Source organism: Oryzias melastigma, unplaced genomic scaffold, assembly GCF_002922805.2.
Source record: "Oryzias melastigma strain HK-1 unplaced genomic scaffold, ASM292280v2 sc03273, whole genome shotgun sequence".
Taxonomy (NCBI): Eukaryota; Metazoa; Chordata; class Actinopteri; order Beloniformes; family Adrianichthyidae; genus Oryzias; species Oryzias melastigma.
In genome coordinates, this window is record NW_023419841.1 from 1 (window position 1) to 2,423 (window position 2,423).

The 2,423-nt window shown below is 46.5% G+C and overlaps 1 protein-coding gene across 1 annotated transcript; it reads right to left on the reverse strand.

Moving 5' to 3' along the window:
* Positions 1-38: 38 nt before the first annotated feature.
* On the reverse strand, positions 39-2,180 carry LOC112138279 (stAR-related lipid transfer protein 13-like; the record flags this gene model as incomplete). Its single annotated transcript, XM_036211319.1, has 2 exons — positions 2,154-2,180; positions 39-1,384 (listed from the first exon to the last, which is right to left on the reverse strand). Coding segments are annotated over exons 1-2 (1,373 nt in total), but the record flags the coding sequence as incomplete, so codon positions are not given.
* Between the last annotated feature and the right edge of the window lie 243 nt (positions 2,181-2,423).

Consider the following 2,423-nt stretch of genomic DNA (forward strand, 5'->3'; position numbering starts at 1 on the left):
TAACTTGTGTTGACCCTGCAGACTTTCAGAAAGCTCACCTTTTAGGTCTTGTAAGAGAAGCACCAACTCCTGAATCTCTTCTCTCTCTGAGTGTTGCAGATTCTGCCTCAACTAATGAGACTTTGTCACGGTCTACATCAGTCGGCGTGGTCTGACTTTCTGCAACGGAATTTCCTTCAAAGTCTAAAGTGATCTGACTGGCAGACTGCATACAACCTGCTTCTTCCCTCTCACTGTCTCCCTGGATGAGGCCTTCTCCTCCAGGTAAAACATTTTTGGACCAATGATCCACTATCTGCTGTAGACCATTGACATGCAGCAGGATATCATCCAGGTGTGAAAACAGGTCCTCCTTCTCCAGATCCATCAGATCTCCAGTGCTGGCATACAGATGAGAGCCAGGAACGTTATCATAAATGCTGACTCGGCTGCCTCTGGAGGAGCACTGGGTTGGACGTTTGGACTCCTTCCTGCATGAAATCAGTGTGGAGTCCAGGTGCATGCTGCCAGTATGCCAGTTAATAGTAGTTCCATTGGTTGGGGACAAGCTTTCTATGGATAGTGCTTTGGGAAAGGTTCCCGGTTTATGGTCTTTAGGAATGTGGACCACAAGGTCTTCATAGGAGCAGAAGTCATTTTTTCGGTTTTGCTCTGTGACTTTGCTCATGTCGGTACCTGTAAAGATGTCTACGTCCTCCAGATACATGCCGCCCCGCTTGTGGTCGGCACTGTGAGGCTTTCGTTCTTTCAGGCTGGGAGTGCTGACCGTGCTGCCACCAGAATGGCTGCTGCCCTCACTGCTGGACTGAGGTGGGGAAAGTTTGCTTGATGGTGGTTCTGGAGCTCCATTGATGATCTCGACGCACCGTAGAGTTTTAAGGGCCTGGGCTTCCTGTTGCATCACAGGGGCGCTGATGACCAACTTCTGACTCTTTCCTAAGGTTCCTTTGGACCCAAGTGTCTCCATGCGTTTCAAGAAGTCTTTGGCACGTGCGCGACTCGTCTTGCTGTGTTTGTTAGGTAAAGAGCCATAGTGAGAAAAATTGGGAGGGATATGAGGCATTGTGAGAGAAGTAGAGTCTGGCATAGCTGCAGAATCAGTTCGGTTGGAGCAGTCAGAGTCCTCCGTGCTGAGTCCTCTGTGAGCGCTGCCCCCACTGCTTTCACTGTGCAAAGAGGAGACCTCCGGCTCACTAAGGTCCGTCAGAACACTCTCGCTGCTTGTTGTGGTTCTGAGAGGAACGCCGTCCCTGAAAGTCTGACCCTCTCTGTGGTTTTGAAGCAGACAGTCAATGTCCTGTAATCTGGACCAACGCCGGCTGCTCCACTCAAAGGTCCATTTGTCGCTGATAGCAAACACGTCTTCTTCATCAGAGTCTTCTCCCTGTGGAAAGAACGATAATTGTTTTACAATACAAACCAAGACAAATAGGTATGTAGCATAAAATGAAAAAAAGGAGTATTTAAGGTATACACTCAATGGCCACTTTATTAGGTACACCTCTCCAGCCGCTCATTAAGGTACATTTATAATCAGCCAATCACATGGCAACAACTCAATGAATTTAGGCATGTAGACATGGTCCATATGATCTTCTGCAGTTCAAACCGACCATCAGAATGGGGAAGAAAAGTAATTTAAGTGACTTTAAACGTGGTATGGTTGTTGGTGCCACATGGGCTTGTCTGAGTATTTCAGAAACTTCTGATCTACTGTGATTTTCCCCCACAACCATCTGTAAGGATTACAGAGAATGGTCAGAAAAAGAGAAAACGTCCAGTGAGTGGAAGTTCTTTGGGCGGAAATACCTTGTTGATCTCAGAGATCAGAAGAGAATAGCCAGACTAGTTCCAGCTGATAGAAACCATAACTAAATTAACCACTGGTTACAACTGAGATCTGCAGAAGAACATCTCTGAACACATAACACGTCCAACCTTGAGGCAGATGGGCTCCCACAGGAAACTGAAGCTTAAATTCAGATCATCAAGATTGGACAATAGAAGATTGGACAAACGTTAATTTGGATCGATGAGTCTCGATTCTATCAAAGGCTTAGGCAGGTGCAGGTGGTTTAATGGTGTGGGGGATATTTTCTTGACACTTTGGGCCCTTGGTACCAACTGAGCATGGTTCCAACACCACAGCATACCTGAGTATTGTTGCTCACCATGTCCATCCCTTTATAACTACTGTGTTCTGTCTACTGATGGTTACTTCCAGCAGGATAAGGCGCCGTGTCATAAAGCTGGAATCATCTCAGACTGGTTTCTTGAACATGACAATGAGTTCACTGGACTCAAATGGCCTCAAATGGCCTCTACTTTAGAACACCTTTGAGACATGGTGGAACAGGAGGTTGGCATCATGGATGTGCAGCCAACAAATCTGCTTTAACTGTGTGATGCTATTATGTGAATAT